General features: G+C 42.2%; 2 protein-coding genes across 4 annotated transcripts in view; both read right to left on the bottom strand.

The window, feature by feature from the left end:
* Positions 1-5,963, bottom strand: part of slc4a4a (solute carrier family 4 member 4a) — a 38,111-nt gene extending 32,148 nt beyond the window's left edge. For all 3 annotated transcript variants that reach the window (XM_067228373.1, XM_067228374.1, XM_067228372.1), the window contains exons 1-3: positions 5,930-5,963; positions 5,634-5,726; positions 1,794-1,867 (exon numbers count right to left, since the gene is read on the bottom strand). In XM_067228373.1, the coding sequence (XP_067084474.1) occupies positions 1,794-1,867; positions 5,634-5,650 (91 nt within the window). In that variant the 5' untranslated portion in view covers positions 5,651-5,726; positions 5,930-5,963. The remainder of the gene's footprint in view (positions 1-1,793; positions 1,868-5,633; positions 5,727-5,929) is intronic.
* Positions 5,964-9,595: 3,632 nt separating this feature from the next.
* grsf1 (G-rich RNA sequence binding factor 1) lies at positions 9,596-14,155 on the bottom strand. The gene is made up of 9 exons (XM_067227800.1): positions 13,792-14,155; positions 12,994-13,141; positions 12,698-12,853; positions 12,108-12,242; positions 11,846-11,984; positions 11,518-11,651; positions 11,104-11,183; positions 10,603-10,738; positions 9,596-10,447 (listed from the first exon to the last, which is right to left on the bottom strand). The coding sequence occupies exons 1-9, from the start codon at positions 14,017-14,019 to the stop codon at positions 10,392-10,394; spliced, it is 1,212 nt and encodes a 403-aa protein (XP_067083901.1). The 5' UTR covers positions 14,020-14,155; the 3' UTR covers positions 9,596-10,391.
* Positions 14,156-17,103: the final 2,948 nt, after the last annotated feature.

The raw sequence follows: 17,103 nt of genomic DNA on the forward strand, positions 1-17,103 counted from the left end.
AAGCCACAGAACACAACAAACGCTTATCTTCATCCTCCGAAAACAACGACACTCATTCTTCCGGCACATTCACAATGGGTCGTGTTGTGAGTTGTTTATTCCGACGCCAACTAGTCCTGTATCCTAGAGACAGAGGCTGGAACGTTGTAAGAAAGAGCTTAGACCCTCTGCATAAGATCCCCTGCATCATCTCCCTTAGACCCTCTGCATCCTCTCCCTATCCTAATCTCATAACCTCATATGTCAAGGTCACACTGGATGACCTAAAGTGAAGTGGCATTCCTCAGAAGGCATACACTTCTTTACTCAGCAATAACTGTGATGGAGCCCTATGCAACGTTGGCATTGAGAGGCATGGGGCAGCTAAGTAGCAGGGGACCGGTGAAAGAGAGAGTTAGAATCAAAACAAAGCACTACATGGTAGGTGAGAGAGAGAGAGAGAGAGAGAGAGAGAGAGAGAGAGAGAGAGAGAGAGAGAGAGAGAGAGAGAGAGAGAGAGAGAGAGAGAGAGAGAGAGAGAGAGAGAGAGAGAGAGAGAGAGAGAGAGAGAGAGAGAGAGAGAGAGAGAGAGAGAGAGAGAGAGAGAGAGAGAGAGAGAGAGAGAGAGAGAGAGAGAGAGAGAAATGAGAGAGCTTGAGGAATAGAAAGAGAACAGTGAGAGGAGAATGATAGAGGAAGTAAAGCTTGAAAGCGAGTCAGAGAGAGGGATAAAGAAAGTGAGTTACCGAGTAAAAGGAAATGATAGATGAGGCAAGAGCAGATGAGGCAAGAGCAGGAAGGAAGAGAGAGAGAAAGAGAGAGCACGCTGAAAAGAAGACCTGCACACTGCCAGTGCATCTTTGTAGCCTTTTCTACTGGTAGAATTTATGTAATTTCTGGATTTTTTCCTAAAAGAACACTCAAAGCTGAATTTTTGGCACCACCAGTAACCAAGCAAAAGCTGCAGGGTGTGTCAAGTGCCAGTGCTCCATGACTTACCAACAACAAGCTCATACAAACTCACAGCTGAAAAAAAGTGTGATCTTAGATTCAAGATTGGAACAGAGTAAATATATCCATTTGAAATTAATTGTCAATATTTGTATTGGGCTTTTGGTTTTCCGTCTCCAATTTTATTACCATGAAACTTGATGTTTATTATATTCATTTATAATAATATATCATTTATATATTCCCTGTCATAGCTCCGCATCAAAGTATCATGTGTGCTTTTTGAACACAAGTAGATTACATTCCGACAGAAGGTTTGGCATTTGGCAGTCATAGATGCACAAATGCAATGAGGGACTGTGACGTCAATATTCAATACTGAGTAGAGTGGTCTTCCCAAAGGACTGGTAACCATACTACAGTATTATAGACTACGATTGTTATATCTGTGTTGTCCAACAGCCCTAAGAGAAGATTAGACAGGTAAACAAAAGGTCACATGATCCGTCCTGCATCTACAACTATTTAGGTGAGCATTTAAGTGATGAAAAAACACTCCTTAGTAGTATCCTTAGTAGTTATCCTTCTAGAAACTGCTGAACTGCTCAACTGACAGGTATGTAGACTATGTAGCAAATGTTTCACTTCTACAGAATGATTCTTCAAACTAAATAATAATTACCTCCCAACTCCTTTCAGGGGGAAGTTTACTTCCATTAAAGTAAGTTGTATTGTCCCTTATGTCTTGTCAGACAGTTCTTAGTAGTTTTTATATAATTTTTCGATACAAACGACTGCCATTTGATGTAAACAATTGTAAGTGGTGTGACTTTCTGAGCGATATAGAACCAAACTGGTCTTACCTTCCACTTCCTCATCGTCGCAGACATGTTTGACGAAAGACGCCCCCCGGTCCAACACCGCCTCGTCCTCCATCCTGTAGTAGTAGAAGAAGAAGAAAGACTGCTCACACTTTTCCTCCAGCGACAGCGTGGAGCCGTAGAACTTGGGCTCGTTCACTTGGAGCGTGTTAGGACTGGGAGTGAGCCTGGTGCTGCTGGAAGCGTCCATTTCGCTGCCTGTCCAAGACTCATGCACAGAATTTCCTTCTCCCTGCACCCCAAACTAGAAAAAGTGATGTCTTCTGGTGCTGGTGGCTGTGTGCTCTTGGGCAGCCCAAGATCTGCGGAAGGCTTCCGTCCTTGAAAAGGGCAGTGTAGCGGGATAGGCAGGTACACACTAATGTAGGTAATCCATCCAAAGAGGGGGCAGGGAAGGCTAGATTGGCCAGCTTCGAGTCTAATTCAGGGTGACTACCATGGAAGTGACAGCTTGTGGTCATGCACAGGATCTTATTTTGGGTCAGTGAGCAACGGTGCACACAGTGTTTGGGTACAGTAGTCACCGTCTGATTCGGTGTCAGTTGAACTTCTGTTCTGATAATTGCTCACAGACATACACACAGACGTAATGAATCTCATCCTCATTCCTCACCCCTCCCCCGTCGCCCAAACCCTTCCTTCCGAACCAAGCAGGACATCAAGTCTGTCTTGCACTCATCCGCCCTTAAAGGATTATCCCAGCTTTACTTTAATGACATCATACTAGCACATAATAGCCCTTGGTGTGTAAGACTCAACCATGGCCCTGGATGTCTCTAAAGCGTAGTGGAGACAAATGTGGAAAACTAGCTAAAAACCCTGCTTAGCAAACATTCATTTGAAGACCATGTTAAGTTTTTGCTATACATTTGATAGTTATCCCAGTGGAAGGTATTTTTCATCATACAAAACTGCAAAAAAAAGGCTTTTTTATTCAAACTTGCTGCATTGGACTCAAACAGCAGGTTTTCTGGAGTTATAACACTTCACCATCTGCCAGATGGACAAATCTGGGCCTGATGATTGCCATGAGGACATTACATGCCCGATTGCATAGTACCAACCATGTCATGTAATGTACAGTTTAGTGAAGGAGTATTGACATTGGGCTAGGCCACGTCTTTCCGGTGCATAACATCTGAATGCTCAAACGACATTCTAAACTAGACTTCAGCTCTTGAAACTTTGTGGCAAACCCTGACCCCGTACAAACATGGTTTGTTGAGATGAAAGTGGAAGAACGTGACTGGCTTCAGAGGGCCCTGACCTCCACCTCATCAAACACCTTTGGTGGGAATTCTAAACAGGAGCCAACCTCACTCATGCTCTTGTGATTGAAGGGAAGCCAAGCCCTGCATCAAGGCTCCAACATCTTCTGGAAAGCTTTCCTGGAAGAGTGGAGGCAGCTGTAGAGGCTATGTGGGGACCCACACCATGTGAATATCCATTATTTTGTAAAGAGCTATTCAACAAACAGACAACAAGAGTCTGCAAACTGAACACGTGTCCACATACTGTCAGCTCAGGTATTGTATTTAGGATCCACTTATGTGACGTCAATGTGCCTGCTAGTTCAAGAAATGAGAGTCAACACGAGGGTAGAAATAATGATGCATCGTGTGTCATTGAACAGCTCGTCACGATCACTTCCTCCTTCGCTTGACCAATCCGGGGTTCGATCTTGGCTCCTCCGAGTCATGCACGCAACTGACCACCTGGCATGAAAGCTAGCAGTTCATTGGTGCAGGTGGGCTGTGATTACACTGAGGAGTGAGTTTAACCAACATAGCTCCTCCCCATAAACTCACACTTACACACTACACCACCTCAACTACATTTACATTTAGTCATTTACAGTAAAGGGGCAAGTAGGGTGAACGTCATTTGGCACGGGCGGAAATTGAACCGGAAACCTACTGATTAATAGCCCGATTCCCTAACCGCTCAGCCATCTGACTCTCCTAGTCAAGCTAGTCAAGCTGTGTGCCCAACTGTGTATACTATCTATGCCACCAAAAAGCTTGCAGTATGATGTAACTCGCCAGTGGACGGTATTTATATCAATCAATACAACTCAGTTCCACCTGTATTGTTAAATAACCATGTTCTGCTATATCAGGTTTTAGTTGAGAGCTGAGTTGACTTGTCAACCATTTAACAATATTATGGATATCCAGACAGGAATAAAGTTAAATCGGTGATGTTGTCTCATTAAAAAAATATAAGTTTTTAAAAGATAGGCCTCCATGTGAGAGAGACAGACCCTTTTTGATGGGTGTTCCATGAAGGTCATGGGTGTTCCATGAAGGTCATGGGACGTTTCAGTGTTCTCTATAGCAGAGGCCACAGAGAAAAAGAAACTGACCAAGTTTCATTCTGCTGGATGAAAGGACAGGCGCTGGTGTTGGCACACACACTGAATAAGTGATTTGAGAACGGGTTTATTTTTGGTTTACGTCAATTACATTTCCAGACACATTGATTCACATGTCAGAAACCAGATGAATTACTTTGAAACTGACATCACATATAATCTGTATACCACCACAGACCAATAAAAAGCATTCAGTGATAACTATTGAAGAATCTTCAATAAAACTAACCAGCACATTACACAAGATGTGAGGTATTTTTTGTTATTGTATATTTGGTGCACTATTCTGCTGTGATAACATTAGACAGCAAAGAAAATTACATATTGGATGGGGGGGCATTCTTTTCATAAGCAAATGTGAAAGGTATCAAACTTTTCTCTATTAACAGGTTTGTCAAATATGGATACAGCTTGATTTAAACGTTGAATGGAAGGGTTAGACTACCTGTTCTCTGGATTTACTGATGCCTCCCTTCAAGTCCCCTAGTGCTTGTCAACTGTCTAATCATTAAACCGAAGGCTTCTTACTCTTTTGCCACCTATGGAACAAACATTGAAATAACAAGCTGACACATTTAAATGCCCTATTTTGCAAATAAGCCTACACCTTTTCAAGTCTATTCCTTGACATGTTGCAGATTACTCCAGAAAAATTACCTGAATCCTAACGCTTTACTTTTTTTCTTGTTTGAAATTAGTTGAGATGTTTTCAAAGCAGATTTATCTGAATTTGTTCGGCAGAACTTGACACCATTACGTTTGTCCAACGTTTACTCAAAGTCAACATATGATAAAGTATTACAGTTACAGATTAGATAACATTGATTGTCGGTGAAGGATGGCGAAGACGCATTCTTCAAATTGTAGACAGTAACGTAACTGACAGTGGGGGAAAGTAAGGGGAACCTTTTATGCTTTACCATTATTGGACAGCCAGTGGTATCTACAATGTTAAATCCTTTCATTTAATGTATGTATCCGTTTTAGTCCTAGTTAATTTTTTAGAATGTAGCCTAATTAAGGAATGTAGTAAGTCCTGACAACTAATAATTACTCGGTTATAGTATGGAAGCTGGTGTCTTGAACAGGCATAGACATAGAGCAACTGGATCTAACATTGCCGATGAGAGCATCCTTCAATCCTGTAGTGAAGACTATAGCTGATGGATGTGCCTAGTAAGGAATCGCACATTCTATTCATGCAACATCCATATAATTAGCAGCGTGATACAAATTAATGACACGTTCAAAATGTATTGTATCCTTGCACACTGTTGACTATCGAAAATAAAGATAATTTATCCGATGCTGTGTATGACAATTAATGACGCCAATGATGAATGGGAATCCAAATGGGGCTGAATTGTCTTTCCTAATAATCCACTTTGGAGCACAACTATGAATTACACAAAAGACAGCTGTATAGCATGATAATATTAAAGTCTTACTTTTTGGCGGCACTCATCTCAAATTGTCTTTGATAAGATATCCACACAATCCGGAGTTCAAGAAGTTACAGCTGGCGCGCGTTGAAGCGTCTCCTGAATGAGATACATTTTAGAACGCAGCGTTAAACTGGTTGAAAACATTTCCAAGTTGGTTAGAGCCACACAATAATCATTCAAACTTTGGGGCTGCCACAACTTCTCTGAATAGACTACAGGTTTCTCCTATGCATTCTACTGGAAGTCGGACTAGATTCAATCTCAGCGCATAGGACGGACTAAATAGTGACGCTACATACCTGAAATGAGTTCTTTGGCTACTGTCTCTCACCCTGTCGACAGCATGTATACCTGGTCAATAAACTGAAAGCTGCAACTTGACCCTTAAGAGTCGCACTTATCTGGCGAAGAACCATCCCACTGTCAACGTCACACCTCAAGTGGGAGGTCAAAGTGTTGAGACCATTTTTACCAAACGCAGGCATCCATCCAAGCCTAACAAAATCGAATTTCGAACATCATGTGGTTAGGGAATCTTTCATGAGTATTTTTTTATTGGGCTATAATTCAGTGTCGTATCCATTTGTGTCAAGGATAGACAAAACAGGTAGACTAGTGGAGGAAATTACCTAAAATTCCATTTGGACATGTAGCCTACAGTACTATCAGTCTATACTGCTACTTATTTAAAAGTAGGCTATGACAATATGTTACATCAAAGTACAGTCGTGATATGGTTTGATTATATAGCGACATCTAACGGAATAAGACATATACGACATACATTTGATACTTGAAGACCTTCTTCAAGGGCATGTTGTTGCATCTAACATAACGTCAAATTGAAAGCGACAAAAAGGGACAGTGTTATCAAAGCTTGTACCTGATTGGGTGAAACTCACCAATAATCTAGAACTCAAACCAGTGATCCACCATCATTGTAAAAAAAAAAACGTATCTTTTTAAATGTAAGTAAATACTACAGATTAGAGAACAGTTGTTTAGTTATCAGCCCTTAAGCAAGGGTTTGATCAAGCGTCTAACACCCCATCACACACTGCAGGTGGATTTATACAGTATTTAGCATGAGTCTGATACCCTGTCAGACCGCAGCCAGGCATGCATTTGTGTTTGTGTTCTCTATGAAAATCTTACAGGCTGTGTCAATGAGGTACACTTTAAGACCGACTCCTCAGTACGAGGACACCTGCTCAGTGAACAACTCATTCCAAAATCATGGACATTAATATGGAGCTACTTCAGCCTCCAGTCTTCTATGGATGTCAGGTGTGTAGCAGAGCAAGTGGACCCAAGCACATGAGAGGCAGTAACTAAACACAGTGAATTGAACTCTCAAAGACACAAAACTTAGCATCTAAGGTACATAGAAACCAAAACAGCTAAAATAGGCAAACATGTAGAGGCAGGATAACTTAGGAAATAACTTACACAAGCAGGGCACAGCCAACAGGCCTGGCAGGGTGACAATAGCCTACAGCTGGGTGAGTACTAACGAGGCAGGTGTAGGGAGCTTGGACGCAGGGGAGAGAGGAAGAGATCCGTTCCACTTGTGTTTCATGAAAAAAGAAGTCATCTCCTAGACTCCATGTCATACTTTACTCATAATCCTTGCTCTCATGGTTACGATGAGTTTTGACCTTTGTTTGTGGCACAACATTTAGCCATAAAGGAGTATGAGGTAAATGTCGGATGGCTAGCTTGCTAACTTTCAAACCCTCTACAGTACAGTACGAGATTTGAAGTTGGAATCCAACAGTTTTTGTCCTCAAAAAAATTGTCCCCACCCCCCCAAAGTGTGACTCACCATTTCACCCTCGACACTGAGAATGAAAAGGAAATACCCGGGAGGCAGGGACCACACTAGACAAACACTGGGGCACGGCTGTAGCAAGGGAAGCTTTCCTCCAGATTTTGCTATGAGATTTCCATCCATTTAACCACAACAGCATTAGTGAGTTGTGGTTACTAATATTGAGATATAAGGCCTGGCTTGCAGCCTGCGTCCCAATTCATCCCACATATGTTTAATAAGGTTGAGGTCACAGCTCTGTGGAGGTCAAGTTTTTCAAATCTCTACAAATGATTTGTTAGTGGACCTTGCTTTGGGCATGTGGGCATTGTCATGACGATACAGGAAAGTGCCTTCCCTAAAATGTGGCTACGAATATGAAAGCCAAGAAAAATGTAGGCTCTCATTGTGTTTTGTAAAGTTTAGACTTCCCTTAAGCGGAACTATGGGGCCTAGCCTGAATGATGAAGATCAGGCCCAGATTTTTATTTCTTCTTCATTGAACTTTACAATGAGCATTCTCAGTGAAGTGTTATCCTGAAGTGTTGAAGTGTTCTCCTGGCATACATCAAACCTGGATTCTTCACCATCTCTCAGATGATGAAGCGTGATTATCACTCCAGAGTTTCCACCAGAGTCCAATAAAATATAGCTGGACATCATTCCAGCAGAGACTTGGCATTGCATATCCATCCATGTGATTTTAGGCTTGCTGCTCGGCCATGGAAATTCATTTCACAAATCACAAAGAGTTATTGTAATTTCATGGCTTCCAGGGGCAGTTTAGAGAGACTAGATAGCTTGGTAGTCTTGCAATCCGAGGACAGACGCTGTCATGGTTTTGCGCCACACGCTTCAACACTGAGCAGCTGTGCTCTGTGAGTTGGTGGAGCTTACAAGTTCACAGCTGAGCCACTGTTGCTCCCAGACATTTCAGTTTCAAGCCCAGAACTAGGTATAATGTGAAGCCCCTTCAAACACCTCTGCTATCAACACCGTTTGAGAGGGGAAAACAACAGTCACACGCCATGATAATTCATATTTAGAACTGCAGGGAAAACATTTCATAATTATTTTTTTTATTTTTTAAATACTGTGGTACCAAGGAGACTCCATGCTCTTCTTAATATGTTATGTTTGCTATGTACTGTACAGAGTTACAGTTTGAAATGTTCCATGTGGCACAGTTAGTGAGGGCTTTCAGAAGCATTAAGATGGCATGTCATTGTTTTGAAGTTTGAAATGAGTTCTGGATACAAAGGTCTGATGATGTGCTTCAGATCCTCCCTGATCTGCTACTCGGCTTTAGGTTGAAGCCACCTCATGCGTTTGAAGTCAAATTGCCTCAAGAGGAATGCTCTCTATCCCTACTACTTTTTAAAGTCTTCATATATCTCTAAAGCAGTAAGGAATTCATGGAATGTGTTTGGTAATAGCAGGTGAGGCTCCCTGTTCATAGTAAACTGTCAACAAGAAGCAAATGTCTTGCGGTACAAGGATGTGGAAGCAGAATTAGGCAGGTCAACCAAATGCTTGGGTGTAGTGGTTTTGTTAGTAAAGTATGTGGACAATTAACACCATCTTCAGGTCAAAAGATGAACTGCCCCTTTTATGAATTTTCTTCTTTTTTTTTTTGTACAGTTCATTAGTCAACTCAATTGATCCAATATTATTTCAACTTGAATTGAATTATGGCATGTGGAATATGGCATTGAATTTTATGATTTATGATCTGGAAGTTAAACAATGGATACTGCTATTGCTTGAGATGTGGTCCAAAAATACTAGGTGGGCTTTCAAATCATAGAAAAGAACAAGCAAAGGACATATAAACTACCCAAAACACATGCCAAAAATCAATTGAAACTCACACTGAAAAACCTTGTGTGTTTTTATGCAGTTAAAGTTGTGCACTGTTTAATATATAATAGTAGCCATCTATGATGGAGATATTCGGCTGATTTTTACTACACCATCTGTCACTAAAGCTGTGGTTAATTTGATTAGAAGCTGCAGTCACTCACTTCACCAGCCAACAGATGTCGACCAACTGGCAACATCACAGCTAAATTAAATGGGACTGACCTGACATCATAAGTACTCACCACCAGAAAGTAGTTTGTTATACTTCCCCAATAATAAAATGAAGCATAGGTTAGATTTTTTATTTTTATTTATTCAGCCAAGACATGGTGTGTTACAGCCTTGTAGTACAACTTTGGACAGAATGAATTTGGAAGACGCATTACTGGAATTCAGAAATTGTCAGTTTCCCATTCGATCGCCGTAATCCTTAGGATGTGATCCGCCAAACAAGCTGTCTATCATCCTTCTGGGTTGAATATTGGCTGCAGGTGCTGTCATCTACACCGGCCAGATGTGACTTTGGGTTCATGAAATCGAGCCAGCTAGATATTCAATGACTTAAGCATTATATTACATAACACATATAACACATTCCACAGGATCCCATTGATGTTCTACCAACAACAATTTCTGTTTTTCCAGTACCATTCGTCACAGTCGATTGCACGATTGCAACTGCTTTGTCAAGATGGTCCTTAATGTCATAAGGTCAGCCTAAAAAGCACAATCCAATCCTTTGTGTTTTTGATGTAAATCAGATTCTAAGATTTACATCAGGTTTCACTTGTTTTCACGGTTTTCCTACAGTACACCAGCAAAGTTTGAACATTTTCACTTGGTCCTCTTAAATTAGCTATGCTTGCAAACTTCGCAAATTCATTATTAATAACCTAATGATGGCTTCTAATGATGTCATGTGTTCGACCCCATTCTTTGGATGTATTTCTTTGGACCAAGTATCCTGGTGGTTCTGTTTGGGAGGCACACTGAGCTCCCTCACAGAGCACCACTAGAAGACAAGTGAAAGGGGCCAAGGAGACACGAGATAAGGAGCCAGCATCTCCAACCTTCTCCCCACCACACTGTTACACCTGATCTTCCACTGGTGCCGAATTCAGGAACAACTCGATGTATCGCTCATCTGGACAAAGGGGGGAAAAAAAATATATAAAAAAATATATAAAATATAAAAAGTGTTCCTCAGGTATACCCAATATGCAATGACGACACACATTTCAAACATGGGTGATTTTCTATGATTTTGTAAGTGAGAATCCATTTTCAACCCATACTTACCAATACGGGCCTTGTCTCTCGACATGGCAGAGACAGCATCTTTGTGACACGTGAAGAAAACTTCCGCCTCTCCGCTGGGCCGGCCGTCAGGGCCGCACTCGAGGAGGACTCTGGACAGCGCTAAAGGAGAGAAGAACTGGGGAAAGCACCGGCCAATCACACCGTCTGAATTCATTTTCAGATCACTCGACACGGTCACATATTCTTCCAAATAATTGTGCATCTGCTCCCTCTAACTAGATCCAAGTCATCATTGTGACTTTCATTTTGGAACTCAGTATCAGACCACAGTAGTCATTTCTATAAATAAAGATAAACATGAATATAAACATAAAGGATGAATATAATGTGCAAGATGGCACCGTTATCGACGGCATTGAATATCATGCAACAAACCAACAAATCCACCTCTGATATTTACAGTTACAGGCCATTTAAAACATGAGCAACGCGTTTCACTCCATCTTCCCTTCACATCCGTGCATAACGCGTGCGTCATACCTCAACAATGTCTTCTCCCGTGGCATGGAAGGGCAGTCCTCTCATATGGACGTAGTGTAGGGCCGGAGCAGGCGCGTGTCCTGACAGAAGACCACACAAACACACAGCCTGCTAGAGTCTAGTCCACTTCGCTTCACAGCCAACACAACTCGAGTCTCCCCAGACCTCGCTTCACCCGCGAGTGGCCATCCAGTTGGGACTCATCAATGTGTGTATGCGCACGTGTAGCCTCTGAAGGCTACTGGTTCAACCAAATCTTATTTAGAGGGGCTCACGTCAAACGGTGGTGGGTGAATCTTTATGCAGTCCAGACTTTTCATGTCGGTAAATTATTTTGAAATACTGAATATTATTGAAAAGATGATTGTCTTTGATAGTGACAATGAACTGTGTTCTGGTGAAGGAGTTACTGACCGGCTCTTGGGTTTGGATGTGCGTCCTTGTCGTGTCTCCTGGGGAGAGAGGAAGGACTGGTTCGGCTCGATGTGGGCTCCGCCCTGCGCCTGTTGAGAATTTCCCCTTTCTGACTAGGAAACACCTCAATATATCTGTAAAACACAAACTCACATTCAGACATGCAAAACATCCCATACGTTTTTCCAGCAAAAAATACATCCCCACCATCATGTATATCAAGCAGCGTCCCTCCAACAAAGCGAAACAGAATCCTAAGGAATGTGGAGGTTAGCTGTTGTCATAAGGCAGCACTTTATGGGCATCCACATGTTAACAATGAGCCTACCTGTTCCCAATGAGCTCCCGGTCTCTCTGAAGGGCTTCTTGAACCATCTCGTGGGAGGAGAACTGCACGAACGCCTCCCCCTTAAGTCTCCCTTTGCTATCTGTGACAAAAGTAACTCCGTTTTTGACGACATCCAAACCTAGGGATGATAGAAAGTTTGTTTTTTTTTCAGACCAAAAAAGAATCGTTTTGAACTTTTGTTTGATTCTGCCACGTTGAAAGACATTTTCAAGAACTTAAAGCCATGAGGCTGGAAGCTTACCCGAGAAAAAAAAGAGAATGTCTGCTTCAGTGCAACTGTAGGGAAGGCCTCGGAGGCGCACTACACCATCCTCGGCCGGGAGCTGAACGGACTTTTTCAGGATGGCCTCAGCATCACCATCAGTCACTTCATACACTAGACGAGACACAGACATCACAGCACATTACTACAGAGCTACCGTATTCTAGTGTTTCAATACTACACCTCAGAGACAATACATGCCACTGTAAAGCATGAAACAATGTTATTCTGCAATAAAAAAGACTTAACCCTTGTGCTGCCTTCGGGTCACATGACCCAAAGGTTCATAACGAACCATCGTTGTGTTTACCCAATTTTACCCAATACAAAAACAAATAAAAATAATTTTCTTTTAACCTTTGCAATGTGGGGGGTCTGAGACAGCCCAACGGTTAAAAGAAAATGCTTCACTTTGTTTTTGTATGCGGTAAAGTTGTCGCAATACCACGGTGGGTCACAATGACTGATGGGTCAGAACGACCCGAAGATAACACAAGGGTTAACCTAAAACTCGAATTAAACGGGCTACTTTTGGTATAAAAATAAGGACAAATTATAAATGCCCTTGCCTTCTACATAGCGGGGCCCAAGGTACTGTCTGTGTTTCTCCAAGGCTTTGCTGACATCCTCTTCGTGCTCCACCTCAATGAAGGCCTGTCCGCTCGGTTTCCCATCTCGGTTCACCGTCAGATGGATTCCCTTCACCCCATCACGGACTCGGCACTCTGAAAGAATTCCAAAACAAACAGGAACGATAAAAGGTTTTGTGGTGCCTGTAGGGGCGACGCACGCACGAAAAAAGGCAACCGTTCGTGCAGAATGTTGGATTCTTGCACCATTGTGCAAGTCAAGCTCAAGTCTTTACCGGAGAAGAAGTGCAGGAGATCGACAGCCGTGCATGTCCATGGAAGTCCTTTGGCTAGGATGATGTAGACTTCCTTTTTTGGAGGCTCAGGATCTGTTCTGTATTCTGGAAGAGGCGGGTACTCGTCCGATTCAAATGGTGTTTCTGCCTGAAAAAAATGGAACCACGGAGATATGAAGTCTGTCATAACTGTGTCGTAAAAATAAAGCGCCTGATTTATTGTTTATATTTTTAGGATTTTCAGCAGAAAGCCCATTTATTTTGGATTCATTATTTTCACAAATTAAGTTTTTATTAATAAACAAATCTGAAAAGCCATTGTGTTACAATGAAATTATTTTGGGATGAATAGTAAATATGAAGGGTAAATAAATAATTGGAGTTTGTCAGCGACACCTGTCAGCGACCCCCCTCTCCTACAACTAGCCTAACTTATGCTCCATGTGTTCAGATCCCTGAACTTACTTCATCACACTCCAACAATGTTTAAACAACTGTATAACAAAACATCACACCAGGCTATCCTATGAATTGAACCAAGAATATCTAGCAATTCTAATAAGAATACATGGAAGAACCGATGTCTCTTGGCGGCATGTGTACCCGGCTTTACTAGATGAAAAGGTCAAGAGCAGCCAACGGGAGCCATACGATAAACACACGTTAGTTGTTTTGTTTACTTAGTATCAGGGGGAAAACAAGTGCATTGGACGTTTTGCATAAAGGCTGTTAGAAACGCAGTATCCGTTTGTGAGTTTAGGTTATCTAAACAATTAGCACACTTGACATGACACAAACCTTATATGATAGTCCACGTTGGTTGATTTGCCAATTCAACTGACTCGGAAGTTTGGGGGTGTAGGTTGTCAGTGCAGCTTGGAAATGGTACAGATTAATTGCGCCACATCTAGATGATTTATCAATTTCGTTGTTCCATAGAGACTTGCTCTGTGACAGTATTTTCCTCTCCACACGCCTTGCTGTAAAACAGCGATGGAATGCAAATAATATTGACTTTCCCGACATAATAAAATTAGACGCTGTCGTGCGGTACAAGATAGGTTACAAATGGTTTAAGACACACAATTACGGAACTGGAAACTCCAATCATTAACTACCGAGTTGTACAGTGCGTAGTCAGTTCAACTCATGTTCGATTTCTCATCAAGGACGACGGACAGTTCGAGGTCAAAGTGTAAATTAAGTGTAAGATTCGCAACACAATTTGTGCGTGTCGCCATCTAGAGGTTTGGAAGTCATTTGAAGCCCTTCTTCTTTGAATTTGTTTGACGGATCGCATCCAACTTAAAGGGGCATAGACCGCCACCTACTGTGCAGGAATGTGTGGCCAGTCACGGCATAGGCACACCTATTTTTTATACTGCTAGCTGTCAAACTGCCAAAATTAGAATACAATGATACAATTTTGGGGGTTATGATTCCTGATCAAATTTACAAGTTGAATTATGTGGCTGAGCGGTTAGGGAGTCAGGCTATTAATCAGAATGATGCTGGTTCGATTCCTGGCCGTGAAAAAATGACATTGTGTCCTTGGGCAAGGCACTTCACCCTACTTGCCTCTGGGAAAATGTACCGTAAGTCGCTCTGGATAAGAGCGTCTGTTAAATGACTAAATGCAAATACAAAACAATTAATCCACAGATGTAGATCTGCTAAAACCAGACTATTGTTCTTAGTTTTCATGAATGAGTTAATACGTTTTAAGAAGACAGAACAAAACAAGCCTTGGAAGATATATGAATCCACACATATTTTACATACAAAGGACAGAAGGAAGAGCTAACTTTTTTTTAAGATACATTTTTGGTGGCATTTATGCCTTTATGTATTTATGACAGAGATGGTGTGTTTTTGGAGGGAAATGTGGGGAGAGGGAGAGAGGGGATGAGAGGCAGTAAGGCCTCAGACAACATGATACACTCACTACTCTGGTGAACTACCGGGGCACCCAAGTTTCTGCAGCACGTACATTACAAAACAAAACAATTACATCATCCTTTGGTTGTAGTTGGCAGACAGTTCCCCCCAGTTTAAAACATCTTCTCACAGGCTTGCTGGCTAGCTCTATTTCTGTACGCCACTACAGCAAAATCTATAACTGGACTGCTATCACATTGAATGATTATATTGGGTAGAACAATTTACCAATGCAGCAGCTAGTTTAGAAGGTAATCACGTTAGAAGTTAATGTTTTACTTTGTATTTTATTTCACAATTTTATATGACACTCTAAAATGTTATGTAATTTTCTAACCATGCTAGGATAATCTGATGAATGGATTTCTAACGATTGTACACACTAAACTTGTACGTTTATTTCTTAGGTGTTTAACCCCCACCCAAATAAATGTAGGCTACATAAAGTAAATTGCATGTTTATTGCAATGTGTGTGTGTGAGTGTGTGAGTGTGTGTGTGCGTGTATGTGTGTGTGCGTGAGTGTGTGTGTGTGTGTGTGTGCGTGTGTGTGTGCACACGCCTGTGCTGCTGGCCAGTGAGAACACAATACACAGGGAAACAGGCCTGTGTTGCAGGGGGAGCGATTGATTGGCCATTTCCATGCTAATGAGTTAAGATGCCGCAGAAGAGACAGAATAACTGTCTTTCATAGGGCGCAACATTTATAAATACGGCTGATGCAAAGAAAAATGGAAATTAAACCTTTTAGTTTAATAAATGTGTGGCGTCGGCGGCAAAGCGAGCAATTTGCATTTCCATTTGCCCAATAATGAAACAACAGGGTCATGATGAGGTTGCAAGGGCTTCTGGGTAAATGTCTAGTGCATAAACAGGCAGCCTTAGAGGCAGACAGACAGGTGGACTTAGAGAGAAACAGACACACAGGAGCAGATATAAAAACAAGTTGGCATGATTGGTTTCTGTATGGACCCTTCCCAACACTCCACACACACACACACACACACATCCCTTATTGGGTTACAGGGGAATAGATGGTGAGCGGGTCATCCTGCTGTTGTCGTTGTTCTCAGATTGATGCAAAGCTACAGGAACTGATTGAAACCATCTTTCATTGGTTCCATCTCATACTGCCTCAGTGAAACCCTGCTGTTTACCCAGAGGACAGCTAGACAGACAGCACTCTGATTGGTAGTTCAATCAGTGCGTCCGTGTGTATTTGTGTGTATTAGAGAGAGAGAGAGAGAGAGAGGGGAGGAGGAGGAGGAGGAGAGAGAGAGAGGGAGGAGGAGGAGAGAGAGAGAGAAAGCGAGTGATTTGGTCAAAGGGAGTGTAGAAGAAAACATCAAAGGAGAGTTCCTTCTCTCCTCCAGCCTCGTCCTTTTGCTTCTCCTCCTCTTTATCTTCCACTCCTTTCCTTGATTGACACGTGTTTTCTCTGATGTATACATTCCTAATCCTCTTGGGATGAACAAGTGAAAGGCCCAGGTGTGCACCTGCACAAGCATGTTTTAAACCAGTGTCCACATCTCTTGGGGGATTCATTGTCTCTCGTCCTCTCATTCAGCTAATCAAGCATTACAGAACTCTCTGTAACTCTCTCTCTCTCTGTAACTCTCTCTCTCTCTCTGTTTCTGCGAATAAGGTGTAAAGGAACTCTGTCTTGACCAATGAGGCGATGACAAGAGACACTTAAGTCCATAAAATTCTACGGGAAGGGAGGGCAGGGGCAACTCGAGCGAGAGAGAGGAGGATGGGGAATGAGAGAGGGATGAGATGGAGGCAGTGTTCTGCTACTTATGCAGACTGATCCTCCACTACTTTAATGGGTTTCATCTCATTTGGTGCCTTATGTCCGTCACAACGAGATCTATGAGGTTTTGAGTGAAAACCCATCCCTTGTTGCCTGGGACCATGTCTTACATGCAAACACTGCAAGGAACACTGCCAGCAGAGGGATAACTTTGCGCGTGTGTGTGTTTGTAAGCATCAGGTCTGATTCTTCACCTGAAGTTCATTTGATATCAACAATGAAAACAATGATAACATGACACCCTCCCTCCCTCCATCGTAGGGCATCATCACAGTTACTTATTGTACTCTCCTTTCCTCCTCTCCTCCTCTCCTCCCCTATCTCTCCTCCCCTCTCTTTTACTCCTCCCCTCTCTTCTTC

This window comes from Osmerus mordax, chromosome 24, assembly GCF_038355195.1.
Source record: "Osmerus mordax isolate fOsmMor3 chromosome 24, fOsmMor3.pri, whole genome shotgun sequence".
Classification (NCBI taxonomy): Eukaryota; Metazoa; Chordata; class Actinopteri; order Osmeriformes; family Osmeridae; genus Osmerus; species Osmerus mordax.